Raw genomic sequence first — 26059 nt, 5'->3', positions numbered from 1 at the left:
GACTTCGAACCCGCTACAAACTAATCATGTTTGAGGACCACTTCGGCACCCTGAGCAAGCTGTGTCAAACAAGGTCAATCCAGGAATAACAATTGCAATCCAGGTAGCTTCTAAGTTGAGTTGCTGGTCTGACCCCCAACCATCAACTAGGATGCTTTATTAGTGGACCCAAAGATCCCATACGCATGAATGTTCAAGCAGCACGTCCAACATCCATCACGGATGCCATTGGTCTATCATGACTATATGAAGCAAGGCATGCAAAAAAAGCCAATACTAGTTGAGGCCAAACAACCCATGTCTATGGAACCAATGCCACCTCTACTACCCTCAATAAGTCTGTCAAGGACAAAGACACCACCAATTTGATGCCTCAATGCCAATGAGCTATAGGAACGAAGGAAGAAAGGGCTTTGCTTTAATTGCAACAAGAATTTTGTACCTAGCCATCACTATAAGAAGCTATTCCTAGTTGAAGGAATTTCTATGCAGGAGGAAGAAATGGATGGTGAGGGAGATGGAACAAGTAAACTTTGTAGACGAACCTATGATCTCATTACAAGCTATTTTGGGAACAATGTCACCTCAAACCATGAGAATTCGATAAGTGACCAAGAATCACGGCATCACCGATCCACTTGACTCCGGGAGCTCCCACAATTTTTTTAACACTTGTTATGTCGAGGAAATGGGCTTGACGCTCCAGCGCATGCAAGGAATAAAGGTGATGGTCACGAATGGGGAAAAGCTGGACTATAAGGGTCGTTGTGATGGGGTCGAGAAAATTTTTCATGGTACTTAGTTCACCATTGATTTTTTCTTACTAGCAATAGAAGGGTGTGATGCTGTTCACGACATGCAATGGTTGCACACGTTGGGGCCGATGTGGTGGGATTTTACGAAGCTTGTAATGAGCTTTGATTACAAAAGGGGTCGAATGGAGTTGAAGGGGATCAAGGGTCCAACACACAAGGTGGTCGAAGACAGGGTAGCAGCCAAGGAGTTATTTCAAAAGAAATCTGGCCTTATTTACCGGTTGCTTCTAGTTGTACCAAGGGAGTCCAAAACTCTAGCTACAAATTTTTCCATTCACCTGGGTGCTGATTTTGCAAGTCCTTCTACAGTGCCATCACACCTGGAAAAATTATTGCATGAGTATAATGAGATTTTTTCCGAACCTAAGGGTCTCCCTCCTAACCAATCCTACAAGCATCAAATCCCATTGAAACCTAGTTCGAGACCAATTAATGTAAGGCCATATCGGTATCCACACTAAATAAAGGGGAGAACGGGAAGTTGATATCATGTTTGCAGCAATCTGGGGTAGCATGACCCAATACCAGTCCTTATTCATCGCCGATTTTAATGGTAAAAAAGAAATATGGCTCATTGTCTTTGCATGGATTACAAGGCCCTCAACCCAATGATAGTAAAAGACAAATTTCCTATACCCATTATTGATGAGCTATTGGACATGTTAACTGAAGTAAGGATTGTTTTGAAATTGGACCTTTGCTCGAGCTACCATCAGATAAAAATGCAAACCACAGGCATAGAAAAAAGGGCATTTCAAACGCATCATGGGCATTACGTCCAGATTGCAAGCCTACTAACATATTTACTTGAAAAGGATGTATTCAGGTAGAATGAGAAAGCTGAAGCTACCATTTTTCAACTTAAGCAAGCCACGACAACCAACCCAGATCTAGCACTACCGAATTTCTCTAAGCCATTTGTGGTGGAATGTGATGCACTCGAGTTTGGCTTTGGTGCGATACTCATGCAAGAAGGAAGACCCGTAGCCTATTTTACACAAGGCACTTCAAGGCCATAACTTGAGCCGATCGACGTATGAGAAGGAGGTTATGGCATTAGTGGTCGCCATCCAAAAGTGGGGGCCGCATTTACTTGGGAATCAATTCATTGTTTGCACTTATCAAAAAAGTTTAAGGTATGTGTGTGGGATCAAATCATTGTTACGGAAGCTCAACAAAAATGGTTAGTCAAATTAATGGGCTACGACTTTGTGATTGAGTACAAAAAGGGGCACAAAAATTCAGTAGCAAACAGCTTATCTGGCACAAGGAAAACCATATAGGCGAGCATAAATTTTTTTTGCTCTCAGCATGCCGTTCACCAACTAGACAAAATCTATAAGAAAAGAGGTGTTGAATTAGCCAGAGTTGTAGACATTGGCAAAAAAGATTCAAGCAAGGGAGGCAATCGGGCCATGGAGCTTCAAGTTGAGACATTTTTTACAGGGACCAAATTTATCTAAGAGCCAATTCTCCACTTATTCAACTCATCATCAATGAGTTCCACAATAGTACCCATGAAGGCTTTCATAAAATGTGGCGATGGCTCAAATCAGTTTTTTATTGGACCTCAGGTGAAGGCCTTCATCACAAATGTGATGTTTGATAGCAACACAAGAGTGAGTACACCAAGCCAATAGGCCTCCTCCATTCGTTGCCCATTCGGGTTGTTGTATGGTCGAACATCTCCATGAGTTTCATAACCGAACTATCCAACTCGCAAGGAAAAAATGTTATTTACGTTGTGGTGGATAGCTTATCAAAATTTACACACTTTGTGCATCTCAAACACCCAACCCATTCACAGCATCAATGGTGGCTCAAGGTTTTTTTTTTTTTTTTTTTTAATGTGTTCAAATTGCATGGACTTCCAACATCCATTGTTTGTGATTGAGACCCCACTTTTACTAGCAATTTTTGGGAAGAGTTGTTCCAACTACAAGGCATCAAATTCAATTTTAGCTCTTCTTATCACTCATAGATGGACAGGTAAACTGAAGTGGTTAATCGCACTCTTGAAATTTACTTGCGTTGTTTCACAAGTTCCACAGTTCCATGCCCACAGCATGGATCAAATGACTTCCTTGGATTGAATATGTTTATAATACCAACGCATAGTCTAGCATAGGTCGGTTCCCATATGAAGTGGTGTATAGTCAAAAACCACCAACACTTCTCTCATATGTGCAAGGAACTTCAAAAGTCAAAGTCGTAGCCCAAACACTAACTGACAAGGATCAACTCATTAAGGAAGTGTGCCTTAAGCTTCAGCAAGCACAAAATCATATGAAGCTTCAATATGATCAAGGACATCAGGAGAGGAGGTTCCAGTCACGGGAATCAATTTACTCACAACTACAACTTTATAGGCAGCACACGATGGAAAGGAGGGCAAATATGAAGCTGGCCGCCAAATATTACAGGCCATTTTGAGTCTTGGAGTGCATTGGATAGGTTGCCTATCACCTTGATTTTCCTTCAAGCTCACACGTCCACCAAGTCTTTCATGTGTCTCTTCTCAAAATAAAATTGGGGAATGAAGAAACGGAAACAACTAAGCTTCAAGAGATCACACTTATAAGCTCACCACCCATTCAACCTCAAGTTGTGCTGACCTATCGAGGTAAGGGAAACATGGTAGAGGTCCTCATCCATTAGGTTGGTAACAACCCAATAAAACCCACCTGAAAAGCTTGGCCATCAACAAGTCACGATTTCCAAAACTTTCCCTTGAGGACAAGGAACATCTTGTAGGAGGTAGGAGTGTTAAGGAAGCCAAATAAAGAAGGAGAAATACAAGGCAACTATAACTGGAATATATTAAATTATGTAATCTTGTCTTTTTTTAGGAAGTCTATCACTTAATCATATTTCTATGTATTTGATTATTTGAATAAGAGAATAGATTATAAGAATGTATGATCGCCATTCATAAGATTATTCAAAAAATTATTCCCAACTTTGATTGTTTACAGAGGCGGGTTCCTCCCAAAACCCATAATTTGTATTGCGCTAATTCACCATAGAGAAGGCATAGAAGAATGATCCGGCGGCAATTCCCTTAGACCCATTGGTAACTTGCTTTGTCTCTAGAGCTCATAACATAAACTCTTAATACTGTTGTTTTCACTATTCTAGTATTGGTATTTTACTCATCATTTATATATCATATTTATTAAGAAAATAAAATAAAATAAAAATAAATGCATAATATAGGAACGAGGGGTAGAATTATTTTTCGAAAAATAACCGGTAATCTTTATCGCGAAATGACACGTCAAATAACAGAATAGTTTTGTCCGCAGCTTTTTATCGCTGCTCTTAAATCAGAAACACCGGTGCAGATAGGGCTGTAAAATAAACAGGCTACTCGACAGTCAGCTCGAATTCGACTCGAATAAACTCGAAATCGGCTCGAATCGAATATTAAATGGGCCGTTCGTAAACACAGAAATAAACTCGATTATTAAACGATACAAACTCGTATAAAACTCGACCGACTCGATTAATGTTCGTGAATATACTCGTATAAAGCTCGACTCGACTCGTGAGCTCGACTCGTATATATTTATACATATATAGTAAAATATAAAATATATATATAATAATCAATAATTATATATGTATTATTAATTATGTATATAGAATTATAGTGACTTATAGTTAAACATTTTCTTCTACATATACTATAAGTTTATATATTTAATTTATAATATTAATATATGATATTGATATATTTATCTTATTCTTATCAAATAGTGAAATGTCATATAAGAAGTTATGCTTATAGGATAATAAGGCTCTAGGCTATAGTCTATAAGCTATAGTCATAACTTATTGCCCTATAACATATCACTCATAAATCATAATTATATCATTCTATTTACAATATTTTTATTAATCTATCATAACATAATTATTAAATACTTATCACTTATGATTCTTAGATTATATCATTATATATTCTACGAATTTGCAACACTACTTGCTAATTTTAAAAATTAATTTATATAACAATTAACATGCATTATAATTTATAACTTATAATATTTTCTAGAATAGAATACTCTTTTTGGTTAATATACGGTATTAGCCTATAGTATTATTATATTATACTAATTAATATAACTATAAATTTATATCATGAATGCCAATTCGGAGAATGTTTGATAAAATATAATATTAGACAATTTTATAATATAATTAATTATTATAAATAATTATAGTTTTTTTTACAACACTACAGTCACTACTTGCTAATTATAAAAATTATAATATAAAAAAAAAACTATAGTATTATAATTTATAATGCATAGATTATAGTATTTACGTTAATAGAATAATATTTACATATATTTATTTATGCTAGTATAAATTATATTAAAGAGTCCAATCCGATTAAACCCTAGATTGATTTGAATCGTTGGATATGTGGTTACTTTTTCTTAAGACTTTGGAGCCGTTGGATTTTAATGGAGGCACATTTACCCTAGGGTTACAACTTACAATGCTTCGGGCTTCCCGAGTCTTCTATAGTTACTGCTGCGCCGTTTCACTTTCACTTTCACTCTCTCGGCCTTGCCGCTTCACTTTCTCTCCTCTCACTCTCAGACCCATCGAGAAACCCTAGCTTCTTCTCCTGTTATCCATTCTCTGAATCTCTTATGTCTACACGGTTACACCGATTACTATTTACTAGTTACCTCCTATATGCCATCTTAATCTATCATTCGGTTTGTGTGGTGCATTTGGGCAGCTTTCTTCTCGAGGGGCCTCGGGCCGTCCAGTGAAAATGGCTGCTTCTGCAGTCTGCTAGAAACCCTAGCAGACTGCAGTCAGCGGCCGTTTTGGAGGGGAACCATGGCTGTAATCTCAGCCTCTGAGAAAGCAGCCGGTCCTCGACAAATGGGTCATTAAATGCATGCATTTATGACTCCCAACCACTGTGGTTCCCTGATTTTGTGGATTGTGGTTCTCTGGTTCGTCGATTCGTCCATCTACGAGTCGATTACCCAATTTAGTTTCCTTTTTCTACGCATTTGGTTGGGAATGTTGGCAGATTTGATTGATTTATCTAGTTATAGTTTTATGTAGCTATTTTCAATGCCCATTTCTGGTTCTATCCTAACTCTTTTTCATATTGTGATTTGTGGTATTGTGGGCACAATAGATCTACATGATTTCATCTAAGTACACTGTCATTCATGAATCGTGATCATGAAGCAGTCGTATATGCTAATTTTGGTAACTGTGAGACACTGAGACTATGACTGTTTTGGTTGTCCATCACTTTGATTGTTAAGTTTATGATTTAATTTTAATTTTTTCTTTTGATTTGTAATAGTTGAATATGCCCTGTTTTGGTTATTTTGCTATTGCTTACAAAAGCTAGAACTTGGCGTCTAACTTGAGGTTTGTGCTTTTATATCTGTCTTTGCTGCTTGGCTAATCATCTTGCCTACTGAGTTGTGCTCAAAGAAAAATTTATACTCGCAAGTGAGTTCTCTCAGCCTCTCAAGTTAATTGTTATTTAATGATTGTTTATGTTCTTGCTTGAACTATTTAATAATGCTTTATTGTTCATGTTTGGGTTGATTAATCTGATCCTATGGTGATTTTGGCCTTAAGTAATGGTGCACCTTGATTATTTAACATGTATTGGTTGTATTAAATTTACAATCTGTCTTGTAGTTGTGTAACTGTGTTTATGTTCTAATTTCAAGTATTTAAATATAATTTTTGAATCTGTTTTGGTTGCTTATAAAGTATCATATATGGTGATTGCTGGTTGTATTAAATTTACAATCTGTCTTGTAGTTGTGTAACTGTGTTTATGTTCTAATTTCAAGTATTTAAATATAATTTTTGAATCTGTTTTGGTTGCTTATAAAGTATCATATATGGTGATTGCTTCAAGTATTAAATTTACAATCTGTCTTGTAGTTGTGTAACTGTGTTTATGTTCTAATTTCAAGTATTTAAATATAATTTTTGAATCTGTTTTGGTTGCTTATAAAGTATCATATATGGTGATTGCTTCAAGTATTAAATTTACAATCTGTCTTGTAGTTGTGTAACTGTGTTTATGTTCTAATTTCAAGTATTTCAATATACTTTTTTGAATCTGTTTTGGTTGATTATAAAGGATCATATATTATGATTGCTTCAAGTATTTAATTCATGTTATCTTTACCATGTGTTACTTGATTCATCTTAATTCTTATCCAATCTGTTTTTTGTTTATGTTCTAATTCCAAGTACTTAAATATGCATATGTAGAATCTGTTTTGATTGATTATAAATGTTTATACATTGTTCTTGCTTCAAGTATTTAATGTATGCCATAAAATTGTGTTGCTTGATTAATATGTTCCAATCTGTTTTGTGTTTCTATTCTAATTACAAGTATGAAATGGCATTTGTGTTTTTTATGTTTTTGTGGCAAGTTTTATCCAGTTTCTTTTATGTTTATGTTGTTGAGGTGCCTTGCTTCTGGAGGCACATCGGGCCACTAAGGCAAGATTGAATACTAAAACTGTTAAAGTCAAATTAGTTTGACTTTAACATATGTTTTAGTTGAATTAAATCAACTATATCAGCCTTGCCTTTTGGAGGCACATTGAGCCATCAAGGCAGGGCTGTATAACAAAACTGTTATTGTGAAATTGTTTTGACTTTAACATCTTTTAGTATCCTTGCCTTCTGGTGGCACCTTGAGCCACCAAGTTGAAAGGTTGTTTTGAATTCTGGTCTGTGATCCCATGCTTATTGGATGTTTCTGGTTTTATGTTTACAATTTATCTAGATCCCACCAAATGGGTGATCCAGTTAATGATGTTGATCCGGTAGAGGAGTATGAAAATGAAAACTCTGTTGGGATTAGCTTAGTAGAGGCCATATCTGATAATGATAAAGACACTGCCCAAAATTCTCAGGCCCCTAATACTGTGTCTACTGAGGGCCCTTCCACAGAAGTTCAAACAGTAGCCTATGAAAGAAAAAAAAGAAAGAGGACTTCTGATGTATGGAAGGATTTTGTTGAAGTTGATAGCAATGGGGTTAAACAGCCTCAATGTAAATGGTGTAAAACTATATTTAAAGCTTCTCGCTCAAGTTCTACCACTACATTACGTAGGCACCTGCTGACTTGTTTGCCATACATGGGGTCTAAGAAAAAACAAAAAATCTTAGCAGTTGAATCTAAGGAGGCAGATGGTGCCTTCACTGTCTCAAACTTTACCTATGATCGTAATAGGGTCCGAGAGCTTGCTTCTCATATGATACTTTACCATGAATATCCATTCTCTTTAATGGAACATGTGGTATTTAATAGATTCATGAGTGCAAACACTCCATATTGGGAAAAAATGTCTCGGGCTGCTGCAAAGAAAGAATGCATGAGAACTTATGAGAATGAAAGGACAAAGTTAAGGGCTTTGCTTAAACATGTGAATAAGGTTCATATCACAACTGACATGTGGACTTCTTGTCAAAAACTTTCATATATGGTAGTGACATGTCATTTTATAGACTCTGATTGGCACCTTCAGAGGCGTGTCTTGAACTTTTGTAATGTGTCACCTCCACATACTGGCCTTCTTATTGCTGATGCTTTAGAAAAGTGTTTCCAAAGTTGGGGGATTGAGAATAAAATTAGTTCAATTACTGTTGACAATGCTAGTTCTAATGATGTTGCCATTCGGATCTTGAAAGATGATTTTAGATTGAAGAAAACATTGTCTGTAAGTGGCCAACTGTTTCATGTACGTTGTTGTGCACATATAACAAATTTACTTGTACAGTATGGACTTGGGGAGATTAGGGATATTGTTGATTGTGTTAGAGATGGTATAAAATATCTGGTAGCATCGGAGAGTAGGCTAAAACAGTTTAGTGAAATTGCAAAACAGTTACAATTGCCCTCAAAGAAACTGATTTTAGATGTGCCTACAAGATGGAACAGCACTTATTTAATGTTGGATGCTGCAATTCAGTTCAAAGAAGTTTTTCCTAGATATGGTGATAGAGATAGATGTTTTGAGTGGGTTCCAACTGTTGAAGAGTGGGGGCAAGTTGAAAATGTTTGTCAACTATTAGCTATTTTCAATGAAGTCACCAATATTGTATCTGGAAGTGATTACCCAACAGCAAACTTATTTCTTTCTGAAGTTTGGAGAATGAAAGACATCTTAGGTAAGAAGAGTAGAGATGAGAATGAGTACATGAAATCAATGGTAAGAAAAATGAGTGCTAAGTTTGACAAATATTGGGGGGAGTGTAATCTATTGATGTCAATTGCTGCGGTGTTAGATCCTAGATTTAAAATGGTCCTGATCCAGTTTTGTTTTCCTTTAATTTATCACGAGCCGGAGGCTGCAAAGAATATTGATCATGTGTCTGCTGTGTTGCTTGAGTTATATAATGAGTATGTTCATGAATACAATTCAACTCTTGAGGCACAAAGAGAGCAGGATAATGCTCGAATGAATGTATCTGGTTCTTCCTCAAGTGTTGGGACTGGGAGAAGCATGCAGAGTGGCCAGTCATTATTTAAATCTTTTGTTAGAAGTGTTGATACCGTGCAGCCTAGTAAATCAGAACTGGACAATTATTTAGAGGAGAGCATTTATATTTGTGAAGAGAGTTCAGATGCAAGTTTTGATGCCTTTGAATGGTGGAAAACAAATAGTCTCAAGTTTCGAACTTTGTCCAAACTGGCCCGAGATATTTTGGCTACTCCAATTACCACAGTTAGCTCAGAATCAACATTCAGCGCAGGAGGCAGAGTCATTGATCCTCATAGAGCTTCATTGAAGACTGAAACTGTCTAGATGTTGTTATGTGGGTCTGATTGGGTTAGAGCACTATATGGCCTTAAAAGATCATCCACAAATTCTGTAAGTGTATTTTATTTATTTTAATTGCCTATTGCTATTATACTATTTTATACTTACTATTATTAATTTATTCACAAAAATACTAACTACTGTTTTTTTCTTGTCAATAGATGGATGTCCCATCAGAAACTCATATTCTCTTGCCACAGTAATAGGCCCATACAAACTTACATTCTGTTTTTTGAGCATGTTGAAAAAATGGAGCATTTGGGCAGTTTTCTAGTTTTATCTGATTTTTTTTTTGTTTAGTCTATATTATTTGCTATATGATATTTGGACAGTTTACTTTGTAATATTTGGACAGTTTGGTTGTTCTATTTGATTTTGTTTGGGATGATATGAGTCATGATAGTTCAGGTAATTTCTAAGTTCTAACTCTTCACCATCCAGATTTCCTTAATTTACTTTAAATGGCAAATTAAATTTTGCATTGCAAACATCCCTTGACAATATTACTAAGTTAAAAGTACTTGAGTAATTTTGCAAGGGAATAAAAATTATATTAATGTTTTTTTACTGGATCAGTGTGTGCAGGTTGTCATGGTGATTTTCTTCAAGTTTGGGAACTTGTTGACTTCTGACATGGTGAACTCCGATTTTGTATAAGTTTGGTAACTTCCTGTCATTGTGAATATTCAAATTTTGGTAACTGCAGTCTGCAGTTAGAAGAATGAGATTAATTTCAAACTTTGGTAACTTGTTGTGAACATCTGTTTTGGACACTGCAGTTGGCCATCTATATGTTTGTCTGGCTGATTTTGTTGAACTTTGGTAACTTGTTATGAACTTGTAATTTCTTTGGTAACTTATTTGGTAACTGCCAATGGTATGAGAATGAGAGTATTGTGGGCCTGTGGCTGGTAACTGTCTCAAACTGCATTTTGTATCTACTTTGTATTGATATTTTGTGGCTGGTATGAGAGTATTGAGTTATGTGTATTTTCTGTGTGTGCCAATTGAAGTTGTCAACTTGTCTACCTCACAGTTTGTTTTCTGGCTGATATGAGTCATGCCTATTGGCTATTGCCTATTGCTGGGTCGTTGTTTTGGATCTGTTCTATGGTAACTGCATATATGCAGCATTTGGTAACTTTGCTGAATCACTGATGCACATATTTCTATCAGATTTTGGGAACTAAGCTGACTTATGTGACTGTCACGGTGATATCAGATTGTATTGACTTGTCTAAATCCCTAATGCACATATTTATTTATGATATTGCCTGTATAATTGTATTGTGTAACTTGTTAGAGATATGATATTGATTTTTCATGGCAAATTAAGTTTTGCATTTTCTGTGGAATATCCCTTGACAGTATTGCTAAGTTAATGGTACTTGAGCAAGGGATTAAAAGTAACACCAATTTTTTTAGTGTATTAGTGTATGCAGGGCAACAATGTATTTCTAGCTAGCTCCATGCATGATTCCATGAAGACTGAGGATTTTGTCATTTGACAGCCTATTTTTTGTTTTGAAATATAATGTATATTATTTCATAATTTATTGCTGTAAATTGTAATTAATTTTTTTATTCACTTGTTCCGTTAAGATGTAAAGCTTCGTCTAATATTGTACCATAAGTCCATAACCATAATACTCTTAATGTAAATTTGTATTTAATTTGTTATCAGTATTGATGCATTTATTTTATTTTTCTAATTTTATATGTTTATATAAATAATTTAATTAGAGAAATTTTTGACATAAACGAGCCGAGCTCGAGTCGAGCTTGGGCTCGACTCGTTAACATAATCGAGCTCGAGCCGAGCTCGAGTTCTTTTACCTACTATACGAGCCGAGCTTGAACTGGCTCCTAGGCTCGGCTGATAAACGAGTCGAGCCCAAGCTCGACTCGAGTAGTGAACGAGCCGAGCTCGCACACTCCAGGCTCGCTCGAACTCGGCTCGTTTACAGCCCTAGGTGCAGAGAGTTCCAAATCTCCGAAATCTTAAAGCAAAGCACAGAATATCTGGAAAGTAAAAATAAATAAAATACTCATTCTGCTACTGCGCACTCCATTGCGGGGGTAATGGCAAGTTTCAGTGCCGAAGATCTGTCAACAATCGGAGGGATCGCCACGGTTTCGCTGCTGCATTCCTTCATTCCCACCCATTGGCTGCCTTTCTCCATTGTCGGCCGCGCACAGAAATGGACCCTTTCTCGCACTCTCCTCGTCAGTACGTTTCCATTTCTCTCTCTCTTGCTATAAATGTTTGATTTGTGTATTTTCAACACGCAACTCTAGTTGTTTATTTTGTAATTTGATATGCTCTGATCTAAGACATACCCTTGGAGTAAAGAACGAAAGAGTGGATAGTAGGGATTTTTTTTTTTTTTTCCCTTTAAAATGATAAATTGGACTTGGAATAAGCGAAATCGTGCTGAAGGCGCTTCAGGTCACCTCAACTGTATCCTGGTATGAGAATATAATCAGATCTATTATTCGATTAAGGAGTATTAATCACCTTTGTAGGCCAAAAGTTATCTTACGTTGCAAAGCTAATTTCCGTTCACCTTGAATTTGCATGTTGAAATGCAATGCCATCTGTGTTTTCTTTTCTTTTCTGACTTATGAAGGATTTCCGATTATACTTGCCAAGCCCCGAAAGCTTCCTCAGCATTGCTTTGCTAGAGGAATTGATGGTGGCAATGTGGTGGTTCTATAATAGGGTGAACAATATCCTAATCTCGATCTAGGGTTAGCAGTGAACATGCTTGTCTTTGGCTTAAGAACTTCGCTCTAAAAATGTTCTGTTTCCATTGTCTATTTCCTATTTTATCAAGTTGACCAATAGGGACATTCTCAACTGGAGGTATCAGGTCTTTACAAGAATAAGATTACCAATATAAAATAATAATGTAGTTGCATATGGCTTAGTGGTTAAATCCGTTGGATGGGATTACATTGTTACATATTAATACTGTTTTATTCTACAGAGCATCCCTGATGCCCTTTTCTTTAGGAATTGATGGAAACGAGGTGATAGATCTGTTGATGTCTTGGTGATTTATGGATAACAGTACTTCTGTAAATCTTTTTTTTTTTTTTTTTGATAAGTAAGATAAAAATATTATTAATCAGAAAATAGGCAAAGCCCGTGTACATAGGAAGTATACATAACACCTAGGAACATTCTATGTGCGATGAATTAAAGATAGGAACTCATGAACATTGTCCCCATTTAGTACAATAGCGGAAAACCAAAGCAATAAAGTGTGTAGGAACAGTACTTCTGTAAATCTAGAAGGATCAGGTTAGAAGATTTTCTTATAAAAAAATAAAAAAAAAAATGAATAATGAATCGTTTGTGCTCATTAGCTAGTTGTCACATTACTTATTTATGCGTAAGGATTGTGGTCTATTTCTGGATTTTATTTTTCAGGTTTATGTAAAACCAAAATGCCTGTATAATGCACAAGTTATATGGAGGTCATATTTTGAAGTGTTATGTGATACCTGTTTTTGATAAGTAAAACGAGGGGTGCAACACAAGTGTTATGTGATACCTTAAACTTAAAACTGAAAAGTAAAAAGTTATTCAGTTGTACATAAATCCAATGATCTTGAACCCACTACCTTACCTCCTCCGAGTGTCACTTGAGGCAGAGTTTGTTGGCTTGTGACACCTCTGAATTCTATTTGAAGTTTAGGGCCCTTGTTTTCTTCTGTTTTGGCTACAAAGTATATAGAATCCTGTCATTGTTGATTGTGAAAGTTTATCATACTTATTACTACGTCCCTCGAGTTAGTACTAGAAACCCATAGCTGGTATTGAAGTTAATAAATAACCGCATTTATACATTTAACAGGTTTAAGAGTGCAGCACCCCCTGCCTCATCATGTTAGGAATGCTACTAACTAAAAAGACTCACTTATACACTAGGTATAAAAGATTCCGTAAGTATTTAAAAAACAATCCAAAATTCATGAATAAAAATCACAAATGAACACCTACTGAAAATCGTAGTCTTGTGCTCTTCCACAAAAATTTAAAAACTACTTTTCACAATAAGGGGCAGATCCAATTTCTTCTCTTCAAACCCTTGTTCTCTTGTAAGAAAAAAATCTTGTTCTCTTTTATCTCAAGTTCAACTCATTTTCAAATGGTCACATTGTGCGTGTATATCAAGGTTACCACACATGGGTTATGAATGTGAAGTTATTCTCATGCTAATTAAAACCCACTAAGATCCCTTAAAACAGATCCGGTCATGGGCCAAAAGGGGTAGGCATTGTCTCGATGTCAACCAATGTGCTTGTATGTTTCTGCTGTAATTCCAACACGCTAGCAAAGATTACTCTGCTATAAGTCTTACACGTGTCCACTAATTTCATGATTTAGACACCTAAAAAGACAACTCAAATAATTGTCCTATATTTATCGTACTCAAATAATTGCCCTTTACTTATTAAAAAAAGGAAAAAGAGAAAAAAAGAGGACAACCTAGATGGTTTAACCCAGGGTCAGACTACAGCAACATATCACTTTGGTAAAAGCCCTACAACCACCTTTCTTGGTGGTTGTAGCGTTGCAAGGAATTTTATAGCACCAAATCATCCTATATGCTTTGATGTCAAACATCTAGGAATTCATGTAATCATGTTACATAAGCTAGAGTCTATGTCCTCTAAAGAAATCAAATCCAATATGTTTCACTTAATGCTGGTGGGGGAAGCATGGGAACTCAAACGTGACTTTTAATTCCCTTAATCATGGTTCAATAGGTTTTTCTTGTTACGACTTCTCATAATAACCCAACTAATATAAATGATAAAACTCATCAAAACTCATACTTAAACACAAATCAGCCATTACTTTGGAAGGAAAGTAAAGGACATATTCGCCCCACCTCCCCTCCTCTTTTCTCTGTGGAAAACAATAGTACACTGCAAGGATTTCCCATTTTTACAAGTTTCCAGGCATGAGAACAGGAAAAGGCAAAGGAGAGACTTTTCTTTGGCTTATTGAAAAGAAACTTTAAAAAACCTAGAGAGAACTATTGAAAATACTTAATCCGATCTTTCTTTTATGGGTGATAGTTGGCATCAACATAAAATACAAGAAAATGCCAGCATAAAGATTACCATCTCGTATATCCAACCATTATCAATAGCGAAAAATAACTTCAATGCTTTCCTTATTTGGGAAGAAAAAGTGTAGCAAAAACTAGCTTTTTACCCTCTATTTAGAGTTGAAGTACTGCTAATGCAGTCATAAGAATTCGGAAATAGGATATTGGGTAATGTACTCAAGACCCATCTTGTCAACTAGGCCAGGATTTGCACTCCAGTTTGCTTAGGAGGGTTGGGAGTTGAGAATTTACTTGCATTTAATGTTAGGGCTGTGCAATAATCCTACTTTCTGTGTAACACCCTGTCCCCTTAGGGTTAATAATAACATCACTTTTAGAAATCTGGGGGAACCAGAGTGCTACTAACCTTGAATTTAAATTTTTCTTCCTAATGAAGCCCATTTATAAAAGGATTCCATAAAATAAATCATTGTCATTGATTATCAAAATGCTTAAAATATAAAAGGGAGTCTACAGAAACACTGGCTGAAAATCATTCAAGTCTCATGTACTTGTCAAAATAAATTTAATGAATGAAAACATAAAATTAAGGGGATGTTTGGTAATGTGTTTTATCTCATCCCATCTCATTTCCTTCCCAAACATCACTCAAACACAAACACAAACACAAACACTTTCAAACTAATCATTACAATTTTTTCAAACTAATTATTACAACTTTCCCAAACTTTCTAACAAAATACAAAATTCAAAAAACAGTTCAAGTTTTCCAAATCCCAAAACAAATATAATATTAAAAAATTATATTCTTTTTTTTTATAAGTAATAAGTTATCTCATTGATATAAAGATAGGCAAAGCCTAGGTACACTAGAAGTATACATGTGACTACACCCATTTAAGAATTAGAAACAATTACAAGGAAATCATGGAAGCTGAGACCATTCAAATCTAAAGAAGTTGAGACCATTAAAAAATTATATTCTAACAATATTTTAACTTCATAATATTTTTATTCAACTTTTTCTATCTCCTTTTCCAAAACTCTATAAAACATCATAACTCAAACAATTTTACTACTATTTACAAACTATTTTACTACTATTCACAAATTTCTTATCTCATCTCATTCCTCAAACATTCCCTAAGAAGTTGTTTGGGAGTAGAAATAGTTTCATCTCATCTCATCTCAAAATTTCTCATCTCATTTCTTTTCCAAACATCACTCAAACACAAACACTTTTTAATTTTAAATATTTAGCTTTTTCATCTTACCATTACCTAATCATTACAACTTTTCCAAACTTCCAAATAAAATACAAAAAACAATTCGACTTTTTCAAATCCAAAAAAAAAAAAATATTATATTAAAAAATTATATTCTGACAATTTTTTTGATTGGCATCGGGTGTCCATGAATAGCGTCTCGACTAATCCCGGGGGTGCACAGGCTCTCGGCAAGGAGTTTCCTACAAGTGCACTTCGAGTAATTTAAGGGGAAAATGCGTCAGTTCTACGGCCCCTAGAGATTGTTTGTACCTAAGGGGATTTGACCCTTAGACCTAGGGGAAGCATACCCCCAAGCCCAATGCCTTTACCACTTGAGCCAACCCGTAGGGGTTATTTTACTACTATTCACAGATTTCTCATCTCATCCCATTTCCCAAGCATCCTCTTAGAGCATTGGCAATGGTCTAGCCATTGCCAAGTCTAAAATAGAACTCAAATATGGTCTTTTAGCTATAATATGGACTTCTAGATAGATTAGTCCATATTGGACTAGCTATCTTAAAGTCTAAATAATAATATAATATTATTTATTTTAATAATATTTGGTTTGTTTAATATTTTACAAATACACCTCATATTTTAATTAATAACTTTATTAAAAAATAAAATTATTAAAAATTTATATTAAAAATTTACTACAGAAGGGCATATGTAGGTAACTTTACCAAGACAAAGGAACAAAAGATGAAGGCCAAAAACGAGGGAAAGAGAGAGGGAAGGAGATGAAATAATAAAATATACCTTTGGACTCAGAACAGTGGCTCGCCAGGTTTGGAAATGTTCTAAGATTTACTGTAGCACAAATGTCAAGCTTTACAAGTATAGCCAGGCCAATGTGGATGTATTTTTTCACATTTAGTTTAAATTTGGACTTAGCAATGGCAATGGCCTAGCTCTTAGTCTTTAAAGTGATGACATACGAGATTATGAATGGACATGATTACATATTTATTGAATAGGTGATTATCGATGTGATAACTGATGTCCAAAGTTGCAAGGTAAGTAATATGATCACGCCCTTCATCGTCATGCATGTTTTCTAAGTTATGTAAGTAATAAGATCATGCTATTTGGACATGCATATTTTCTAAAGCTATGTTAGTATTTATGATCATGTCTTTCAAATTGCATATATTTGCAAAGCAATTATGAATGTATTTTATAAACGAAAAGCCTCATTGCTCATGTCATGGTTTTTAAAGGAATATTATATGTAAAGCCTATTCATTGAAGCCCTGTTTTATGTACCCAAGTCATGATAAATTTCTAAATGCCATGATTTTATGCATAAGTTTCATGTTAGTTGTATGACCCGCGCATCAAGATATTTTATGAAAGTTATGATTTTACATGAGGAGTCATGCATCAAACATTTTATGAAAGGTCATGATTTTGTGTGAGGAAACATGTATCGCGACATTTTATGAAAGGTTACAATTTGGTAAGGCAATAAAGTATGCATGTATGATTATGATTAGGTATAACTGTTAAGAAATATAATGGCCTATGTTATGACAATGAAAACGGTACCATAAGGTTAAGGGGCATATTGTATTGCCAAGATGTATATGCTGGTAGTGTACCCAGTATTGTTGTTCTTATGTATAGATGGATTCCCAACCCGTGGCTACGGGCAGAATCAAAATTTTCAAGATTCACTAACCCTAACTCACAGGGTCAACGGTAGGTACCGGCCTACGAGGACAAGTGAAAGACAAGTTAAGGTCATGCACGGTTTAGTTTCATGTTCATGTTACTTACATATGTAACTATGAGTATGCATGTTTTCCAAGAAACCATGTTTATATTATTTTACTTTGTGATGTACTATTTATTGAGTATTCGACTCATTTATTGTATGTTTTAAATGTTTTAACCACCCCATGTTGTGGTCATTGTGAGAAAGATACTACAGGATGGGACTTGACTTAGGGAGACAAAATAAAGGCCTAGACAGTTTATGGGATATTTAAGCTTCTCTAGTTGGACTACCCGGATACATAATGAGGTTCTAAACATTCAATTAGCCCTTAACCTTTGCTACATCACTTTAATCATTTTAGTCCATCATCCTTCATCATAATTCATACCTATGTACTCTAAGATCTTCAAACCTAATCTTCTCTAGCGAACCTATACTAGTCATGCTATTAACACTTAGTCATATAATCTGAATCTTAATGCATCCATCCATGTTCAAGCCTATGCTAAATGTTACCCGAATTGCTCATGATCTCTCTATGTAAACTCTGTCCCTATATTTAAGCCATCAAATCATGGGTCTAAGTCCTCAAATATATGATTTCATTCAAATAATCATCCTTTATGTATGCTTGTCCAATCCCGTGTATAAAGATGCATTTTAATCCCATAAAACCTAACTCCAGCATGTGTAGTTCTTAGCCCTTTATGAAATCCTAGTTTCACTATTTTATCTGAACTTATAGCATTTGTCTACCATACCTATCATAAAAGAGAAAAGGAGAGAGAGAGAGAGAGAGAGAGAGAGAGAGAGAGAGTTACCTAAAGGAAAAGCTTGATCCAAAGGTTGGGTTGGAGTACACGGCTTCACTATGTGGTTTGGATCTTGATCTTCTTGCTTAGGAGGTGAATGTTGTAGCAAGGGTTATGTGGCTTAGGGTTTTTGGTTTATACCACAAAATTTAAGAGAATTTCGTGGCCTCAGAGGGGCCATGCTTAGGGCTCATCTAATGGTAGGCAGGCTCTCATGTGGGAGAGTTTGGAGGGTGTGGTAGTCCTAGTGTTGTGGGTTTAGTTGAGTTGTTTGAATGTGATTTGGAGTCATGGTTACCCTAGGAGTTGTGGTTGCCTTAGGAGTTGTGTTTGCCTTAGGAGTTGTGGTTGCCCTAGGAGCTGTGGTCACTTGTGCTTGCAACTAGAAGTGTAGTAAGTTCTGGGTATAACCTATGTGGGCTTACTTTCATGGGCTATCTATGGGCTTGGCAAGGATAATACTTGGGCTTGCTCCATTGGCCTAGTAGGTTTGGGTCTAATGGGCCTAGTGGGTTTCTAAATCTTCATAAGTTTAGTCCTTCATAACGAGGGTCTAGTCCTAGGTGCCCAATTATTAACCTCAAGGATAATTTTAGATCTAACCCGAACTTACTCTTTAAAAATAGAAACCCTAATTATAGTGTAAACCCTAGCTTTTCTAATATAGAAACCTCAAAAGTTCAAGATGTTACATTCCAACTCCACACCATCGGAGTCGATGTCATTATTATTAGTCTATAAAAATGAAATATATATTATCTATGAATTATTTTATATTATGATAATATAAATATACATTTTATGGTCTTATTATTATTATTATTATTATTATTATTATTATTATTATTATTATTATTTTGATAAGTTAGTATGGTCTTATTATTAGTCCATAACTTATTCTTTTTTGATAAGTAATAAGAGATTTTATTGACCAGTAAATAGGCATAGCCCAAGTGCACAGGAAGTATACTAGAGCTAAGAACTAGAATAGGCTAAGAGCAAATCATGAAGGTTATCTCCATTCAATACAAGAAACTTAGCCGAGTGCACAAAGTACCAAAAAAAAAAAAAAACTCTCTAATTTCTCCCCTCGAGAGTTCTCTATCTTCAAAGCCTTGCGCATTCCTTTCCAACCATAAGCACCACATCAAACATGAAGGAATCAACTTTCATATCGCAACAATATGATGGCTCCCCTTAAATCCTTGCCAACTTGCTAAAAGATCCACAAACCACCACTTGCTTGGGCATCACCCAAGCAATACATGTCCTACCAAAAATCTCATCCCACAAAATCTTAGCACCTCACAATGTAGAAATAAATGGTCAACAGATTCACCATCTTTTTTACACAAGAAGCACCACTTCGCAACAAAAAAACCACGCTTTTTCAAATTATCCGCAGTCAAGATTTTTCCAGGAAGCACCACTCCGCAACATAACTTATATTCAATGCTAGTATAAGTGTTCATATTTTTTTTTTTTGCACACTTGTAAGTGTTAATAATTATATCTTAGGGAATGTAGTATTACTAATACATATCTAGCATATAGCACATGTATTGTTAATGACCATAATTTATATTTGATACTACTATAAGTTTGAATGATTATATTTGTAGTATAACATATGTATATATACAGTGTACTAATACATGTCTTAAGGTAGCTGAAAACTAGTTGCTAAATGTTAATAGTTATGTCAATTGTCAGTTATCATGTACTAATATAAACTATAGATAATACATATACTCACTACTTGTATATGTACTAACAAGACTACTAGTGTATATATTATAATATTAGGGTAATTGTTAATAGTTATAATTTATAATATATCACGATTTACTCATGTACATATAGCATAAACTACAATTATATATATATATAATATACATAACTCAATAGTCAATACTGGCATATGAGTAATGTACTAACTAGAGCACTAGACTACTAGTTAAGATTAAATTCTAGCATGACTTGTGGTGTGGAGATAGACCTCTCGAGGAAGCTTTACCTAATGTGTACAACATTGCAAAAGCTAAGGATACTTCTATGGCAGATCATATGGTGATATTTAATGATTCCCTGCAGTAGAATGTCAACTTTATTAGAGACCTCTCAAGGAAGCTTTCCCTAATGTGTACAACATTGCAAAAGCTAAGGATACTTCTATGGCGGATCATATGGTGATATTTAATGATTCCCTGCAGTAGAATGTCAACTTTATTAGAGCAGCCCATCATTCGGAGATAGATGCTTTTACCTCATTCTTTGATCTACTTTATTCTCCAGATTTAGATGAGGGGTAGACAACCTTCATTGAGCACCCTCACCAACAGAGGTATGCTCACTATCCTTTCACTCGTTAACATCCTTACTTCTCAATTAACAACTTCTTTCCTTGGAAAAGCATCTATAGGACCAAGGCCCCTTCACGGGTGGCTTCTTTTGCTTGAACAACCACTTTAGGCAAGTTTCTCACCATCTAGAACCTAAAGGGGATACACGCCATATTGGTTGATTAGTGTTTCATGTGCAAGAGGCTCAGGGAGTCCGTGGATCATCTTTTATAACATTGCAAAATTGCTATTGCATTGTGGAGTGACTTCTTCAGACTGATTTGGCTTAGGTTATGTACAAAAGGCTAGTGTCGTATTTTATTCTTGAAAAGGCTTATAAAAAATGCTTATTCTTGAACAGGATTAGGCAGCATCCCACAAGTTGCAGCAGAGTGGAAAATGGTCCCTACTTGTCTCATATGATATTGAAATGAAAGAAATGATAGAAGTTTTTAGGATGTACTCGATCTGACACTTGAGGAGCTAAAAAATTTCTTCTCCAACACTTTTGCTTTAGACAGCTTTGACAGGCTTTAACAGGCTGAAATTTCATATTTTTCTCCTTCTAGATAGGTGCACTTTCTTGTATACTTTTTGTGTTCTTTGATTACCTTTTAATAAAGTCATGTTGCTTATTAAAAAAAGAAGAAGAAAGAAGTCTTGTTACTTACCAAAAAAACAATTGGAATGTAGACCTTCAAAGTTACTAATCATCTATATATTATATAATTTTCAAAGAATGGAGCTTTGGCCGTATGAAGCCACATCATCAAATACCCAGTATTCTATTACTAAATGACAATGAGTGCCATAAATTCACATCATCCACTTCCCATGTGTGTTATTATTAAACAATATTTATCATTAAGTTGAACCTAATTAAATTACTGCTTTTATTTCAAGTTAATGCTATTAAGTTAAAATACCAATATCTATCTGTATTCCATATAGTTTTCCAATCATAGAGCTTGGCTCCTATGAATCCACATCATCAACTATCAACTATAAAATGACAGCTAGTGCTATAAAGTTACATCATTCACTGCTCATTTGTGTTACTATTAAATACATAGTAAATAAAATAAATCATCATATTTAATTTACTAATTTAATTTAAAATTAATAAGTCTTTTAGTTTTTCAACGCATGCTTTTTTGGTTTGTAACTTATGCCCTTTTACTTTGGCACACTATCTAAATAGCTTTTGGTCTCTTCATTCGCTCAAGCAAAGTTTGTGATTATTCTGATCACTACGTTAGAAACAAAAGAGATTAAAGGGATAGAAGATTAACTTGCCCAACCAAATTTTTGGAAAATAAAATGTAAACATCAACACTTTTTTAAATGTTCAATTTATGTCTCAAGGTATGTTAACTTAGCTACATAGAGTATAGTTTATTTAGCAAAATTTAAATCGCGCAGTTTTAGGACCAGTTTTTATAATTGCTAAAGAGTTGTGATCTTGATAGTTCCATTTTGCAGGTTCTTATGTGACCTTCTAACTACTTTTAGGTATTGGTAAAAAGATGTGAGCTGCTTCTCTAAGAGAATTATACCTGAACAGTAAAATTTATCATCTGTCTCGCAATTATAAAAATACTAGCTATCTTCTTTCTTGTGTTGATTATTCTGCTTCCTTTACTTTGGACTGGAATCAGAAAGGAATCAGCTAAGTAAGAAATACCACTTTTCTTTGAAGGGGTTCCAACAGTATCACCCTGTCCCCATGATGACTAAGCCCCACCCCCTTGAAGTTTTATTTTAATTGTAACAGGTGTACCGGAAGCTATTTCTGTGATAGGATTGCCTTTGGTAGAGTTACTACGTAAGAGTGCCAGTGAAGGACAATTTATTTCTAGATTTATGACAAGTTCCTCCCACCAAAATAAGTAAATAGTTAATGATACGTTCAACGAGTAAATTATGCCTTAATAATTTCATCACTAAATTATACAGTTGAAGGAACTAAGAACCCTAACTCAAATAACAATATTATTGAATTTTTAGAACTACTTTGCTATTTCTTTTTAGTTTCTATCTACATAATTTTTGTATGCCAGATTAAACCAGTTCAATAACAATTTCAGAAAATAAAGAAGCAAGATATGAGAACAATAAAATGATTTCAATAGAAATTTGGATATTTTAGCCTTTTAGACACTATTTGTGTCGCTTGTCTGCTTGTTTGCCATGTCATATGAGCATTTACATTTTGTTTAGGTTTTGGCTGTCTAAATTCTTCAATCCTGCTTCTTGTACATACATTAACTTTCCAAATAGTATTTTCTGCCTCATGGAAAGGTTGTTGGAACAGTCTGAATTGATTTTACTTTAATTCTTTTTATGCAGCTGCATTTGGAGCAATTTTGCATGTGGTGTCCACCTCACTTCTTGGCATAACAGCTATCACCATGGCGAATACTATTGCGGGCGAAGAAACAGTGCATAAACTAGCTTCACTTTTGCTTGTAATTCTCGGTGGTGGTTATGTCTTGCTGTTTCTGTCTGGAAAGGGTGGTCACAGTCATTCCCATAACCAACCCATGGAGAAAATGGCTGTTGCCGGGCTTGTCCTTGTTCCTGCATTGTCGCCTTGTGCAACTACACTTCCAGTATTTCTTGCTGTTGGAAACTCATCTTCCATGATGGTGCTAGCTATCATTGTGTTGCTATTCAGGTATCACTAATGTTTAATTAAGTTTTTAGTTTTTGTTCTTATCTATTTAATTACCCTTTGATGATATGGTTGTTGGAATTTTGAATAACAATTTGAGAAAATGACAAGTTTTTATATTTTGCAATCTGTCGATTGGAACCACATTTGTGAATCCCTATAATGGTTCATTCGAACAGGGATGCATGTACAAACTGAACTCAAATTTCCTCATCTGTTTCCTTTTATTCATTGTTACTGTTAGGACTTCAACTGAATATTTGAAATATTAGTTTAATATTTAGGACAATCATAACTTAAATGATATTGGAGAAGTAATCTTCTATTTGAACCCTGGTAACACTTTTTACCAATTATTTCAGTTAAATATTTCACTTGTTGGGTTTACCTATTAAGGGGAAATCTAGCTCACATGTGAGGAGGCAAATATTGAATTAATTATTACATTTAATAATTCTCATTAGTTCAAATTTTTTAGAGAATTGATGATTTAACAATTACAATTGTTTTTAATGTCACTATTTTATATCATATATTTGAATCCATATTGCTTTTGCATGCAATCATGCTTCGACTTGACCCGGACATTGGCCATCATTACCCAGTGCTTACTGCTGTTTCTTTAAAAAGTTGCTCATATCCATGAGGAACGGTAAGAAATGAAAATTGGAATGATTACATTCCAATTGCTTACCCTGTGGCTGAACTGGTTTGTGATAGTTCTACTGTTCTAGGCAGCAACTTCATTATGTTTTTTGCAATATATACACTTACGTTAAGCAGGCATGCATGCTTGGACTAATATGCTTACTAGACAGTTTGTAGATTTTGGGAAATCCAGCATTAACTCTCTTTCTTCACTTGATTGCTATTGTGTATACATCAATGAACAATGTCAATGAACTGCTGCAATATTTGGTCACTGGATTGTTCAAATGTTAATTACATAGTGACTGAAGTTCGGATTGTGGAAACCATGTTGCCATTATCATACTTTTCACTGTTTGATATTCTATTTGCAGTACCATAACTGTGATGACCTCACTGGTGGCTCTATCATTTTATGGTGCCAGTCAGCTCAAGTTTCACTGGGTAGAGCGGTATGACAAGCTTCTTGTAGGTTCTGTGCTTTGTTTGGTAGGAATTTTGACTTTTGTTTTTCATGATCATGAGCATGGCCATGGTGGAGTTGGAGATTCCACTGTAGAGCACTTGCATAGAAAAGTCCTTGTTCTATGAGGGTTCTCATTAACCTGTGATTTCTAGCAAAAGTTGAAGTGGAGAATTCTTCATCTGGATCAACTATAACTGGATGTAAACCATTCCATGTGAAATGTCAATACTGTTACTGTTCGTTTTTTTTTTTTTTTTTTTTTTTTTTTTTAAATCCATACGATAAACCTTGGGTGTGTTGGGTGGGCGGGCAGGTGGCCATTGTGTTTTTCTATATGGAATTGTTTGCTCCACTTTTTTGTTCCTGACTATCCTGCTCTGCCACATCTCTGTGATAGCTTCATAATGAAGTGTAAATGGTGCCGTATTATAACAAATGTTTATCTGCTTCTTTGACTGTTGTTTCACTTCTGTTTCAAATATCTGAAAGACATGCTGATAACATGCATACATATATATATGTATATATATCTGAAGGGCTTGCTTTATATATTACTCATGTGGCAGGTTACATTAGGCCTGCAACCCGTCCAACCTGCACTGTTTTTGGATCCGATCCAACCCGTCAGTGTACCAATACCATGACAACCCAACCCAGGACATGCAGGTTGGGTCGGGTCTCAAAATGGCTGATAATATTCCAACAGAGAATTCGAACCAGTCAAGAATCATCCATCTTGATCTTACTTTCCCAATTCCTCAGTCGCTAAACTTTCGTTAGGACCTCAAAGCTCAAACTCCAGATGCCACAAATTTCCCAACTGCCAAGCTTTAGATTCAATCAAAACAAGATCCTTACTTTCCCATAGCATTCCAAGAACTATGAAACCCAGAAAACAACACAAAACCCCAACAAAGCTTCCCTTTATTTCTTAATCCATCAGAAACACCATGTCAAGAGTTTTTGAAACTCACCGGAATCAAGGTCGATAGGCTAAGCTTCACAAGATTCCTGGTGTGGAATGTCAGAAATGGTATGCCCATTTTGAAAATTTTTTTAGCCTCCGACTCTGTAGCTGCTTGCCACTCTTGCAAGAGTATGCCTATGTTGGTCAAATTAGAGCTTGTACTCGGAGAATACCAGTGGAGTTCTAGGCCATGAATTCCACAGTTTCTGACTATTTTTATTAAAGAATCAATGAAGGATTTTCTATGAACAGGACTATTGGCCATTCGTGGAAATGTTTTCATTGCGTTTCCACTTTCTGTGCCCAAGAATATTCTTTCGTTTGACTGTTTCCGTGAAGGCAAGAAGGGGAAAATAGACAAATAGGTTTCGTTTCGGCACAATCATCTTTAGAGCAAGAAAGAGAAGTGGG

The 26059-nt window shown here is 35.2% G+C and overlaps 1 protein-coding gene across 1 annotated transcript; it reads left to right on the top strand.

Moving 5' to 3' along the window:
• The first annotated feature begins 11634 nt into the window (after window positions 1-11634).
• On the top strand, window positions 11635-25147 carry LOC122294898. The gene is made up of 3 exons (XM_043103883.1): window positions 11635-11891; window positions 23243-23570; window positions 24590-25147. Exons 1-3 carry the CDS (start codon window positions 11744-11746, stop codon window positions 24804-24806), a joined length of 693 nt encoding a protein of 230 aa, XP_042959817.1. The 5' UTR covers window positions 11635-11743; the 3' UTR covers window positions 24807-25147.
• Window positions 25148-26059: the final 912 nt, after the last annotated feature.

This window comes from Carya illinoinensis, chromosome 14 (genome assembly GCF_018687715.1).
Source record: "Carya illinoinensis cultivar Pawnee chromosome 14, C.illinoinensisPawnee_v1, whole genome shotgun sequence".
Taxonomy (NCBI): domain Eukaryota; kingdom Viridiplantae; phylum Streptophyta; class Magnoliopsida; order Fagales; family Juglandaceae; genus Carya; species Carya illinoinensis.
Note: the sequence above shows the minus strand (reverse complement) of the source record. Positions and strands in the feature narration are given on the sequence as shown.